Raw genomic sequence first — 2,152 nt, 5'->3', positions numbered from 1 at the left:
TGGAAATAAAATCTAACTTTTTGTGAAATATTATACCAATGTCTAATCTGTCATTTGATGCCTTTTGGAGATTTTTACATCTTTTCTTGACTTTTTTATGCACATTAATACACATTTTTACCTGGGGTGCCCAAACTTTTGAACTGTACTGTATGTTGAGTGTAATTGAGGCATGGTTGACTAAAGAAAGATCTGATAAAATTATCATTATCCTTGGTTCATCATAATATTGCAATTTATTTTTCAGTGTTGTGATTTGTATAAGTGAATTACACATAATACTTTATTTATAATGAATTTAATTTTACTTTAACAGTCGCAGTGCATGTACAGGTATGTATTAATTTGTATAACCTGTGTGTGTGTGTGTGTGTGTGTGCGTGTGTGATGTGTGCGTGTAGTTGTGAGTTTGCAGAGGTGCAGACCCTGTACAGACAGAGTACAGGGCATGCAGCAGAGCAGAGTCTTCTGATCAAGCAACTGGAAGGCCTCAACCTAGACACTCAGAAAGTCCTGAGGAACCAAGAAGAGGCACATACTGCTGACACCACCTCCTATCAAAGGGTACGCACATGCACACACACACATGCCAAACCTTGAGATCATCTTTATTATAACCACTTTATTGCACTCCACTCAGGCCTCACCCGCTGTGGTGATTTATTTCCAAGCTAGCTCTAACCTACAATTATTTGACTAGTGCTAGAATGAATAGGTTCTCAACCTACCACCCCTCTGCCTGATGACTGTACCACTGTGCCATACATATCACTACACAGGGAGGGGGACAGGGAGACATTTGGGGAAATTGTGAGTCATAAAACATGATGTTTAAAGAATATGTTTGGTCTCCCTTCATATTTTATTCTTTTTATCCTTTAATTGTTCCTTTTTGTCCTTACTTAAATTATCTTATTTCCCATTACCATAGAAATAAGATAACATTCCCATATAAATATATATCAATATTCATGTCACCCCATCTCATGAGTGATTTTGTCTTATCGTTCTCCATTGTCTCATCTCTTGTTGAAATGACCCATTTTCTCTTCAGCTCCCTTCCTGCCTTGCCTTTTTTTAACCTTTTATGTCTTATTTGTGTTTGTTGACAGCTGTACAAGGAGTTGAGTCAGTGCTACCAGGCCCTCGTGTCTAGTGAGGCCAACCTCCGTCAGAGTCACCAAAAGCTCAGCAGCCTGTTGGCTCAAAAAGACGAACACATCCTGCAGCTCCAGGCCCAGCTACAACAGCAGGAACAGAAACAACTGCAGCAGCAACACCATCAACAACAGGCTCAGCACACACCCCTTTACCCCTCACCCAACAGACAAACCAACTTTAAGGTATGCACCCTGCTTATTCTTCACTATCTCCCTGACAGAGCCCTCTCTTTTTAGAGTTCATATCTAGTGCATGAGCACTCCAGGCTAAAAGTGATTTTCTATGATGCCGAAGTTGTTGAACTGAGTTATATATATAGAAAGAGATAGAACTTTTGACGCATGGAAAGAACACACACTTTTGATAGCCCCAGTGATGGTGAATGTAAACTCCCATGCTATAAACAACTGCACAGAAACATAGACATATCAATGCAAAACCAATGCATAAAAAAATGAATAAATCATCCGAGCCATACGCTACATAATTACGCATGTGTTGCTTAATGCTTCGATTAATAATTTTTTTGTCAACAATATAGCTTCCAACTTCCAATCTTCAGTTTAGAAGAAAGTAGTTTGTAACGTCCTCAACAACTACGCTGACGTTAACAATTCCAAGTAAATAATCAAATAAACGAAATGCAGGTAGATTTGTTTTATGTCAAACCATGCACATTTTTGAACATCTGATCTGAATCAGTAATTTTGCTACAAAATAATGCAGGCTGACAGTTTGTGACTGTAGACAGTAACCCTGACTGTGATATCGAGAGAGTCATATGTGGTAGAAATACTGATCAGATTACTACACTGATAGGTGTGAAGGATTTGGAGAAGTCTGGCTATCACTGGGACAAAGAAAATTATTAATGACGCTTGAAAGTGGGCCGAGAAAAATGATACTGGCCGCCGTTTACAATTAAGGGGCCGCATGTCTGTGACGATCATGCGGCTCTCTGATTGGCTGGCCGGCCGGCCGGCTGGCCCAA

General features: G+C 39.8%; 1 protein-coding gene across 4 annotated transcripts in view; it reads left to right on the top strand.

Annotated features, from left to right (window-relative positions):
- cntln (centlein, centrosomal protein) overlaps positions 1-2,152 on the top strand; it is an 87,256-nt gene that overhangs the window by 14,567 nt on the left and 70,537 nt on the right. For all 4 annotated transcript variants that reach the window (XR_004334958.1, XR_004334956.1, XM_032535303.1 and 1 more), the window contains exons 8-9: positions 402-564; positions 1,113-1,343. Coding sequence is in view for 2 of the 4 variants with exons in the window: in XM_032535303.1 (XP_032391194.1) it covers positions 402-564; positions 1,113-1,343 (394 nt within the window). In the remaining 2 variants the exon portion in view is untranslated. The remainder of the gene's footprint in view (positions 1-401; positions 565-1,112; positions 1,344-2,152) is intronic.

Source organism: Etheostoma spectabile, chromosome 2, assembly GCF_008692095.1.
Source record: "Etheostoma spectabile isolate EspeVRDwgs_2016 chromosome 2, UIUC_Espe_1.0, whole genome shotgun sequence".
Taxonomy (NCBI): Eukaryota; Metazoa; Chordata; class Actinopteri; order Perciformes; family Percidae; genus Etheostoma; species Etheostoma spectabile.
This window is presented reverse-complemented; position numbering and strand designations above follow the sequence as displayed.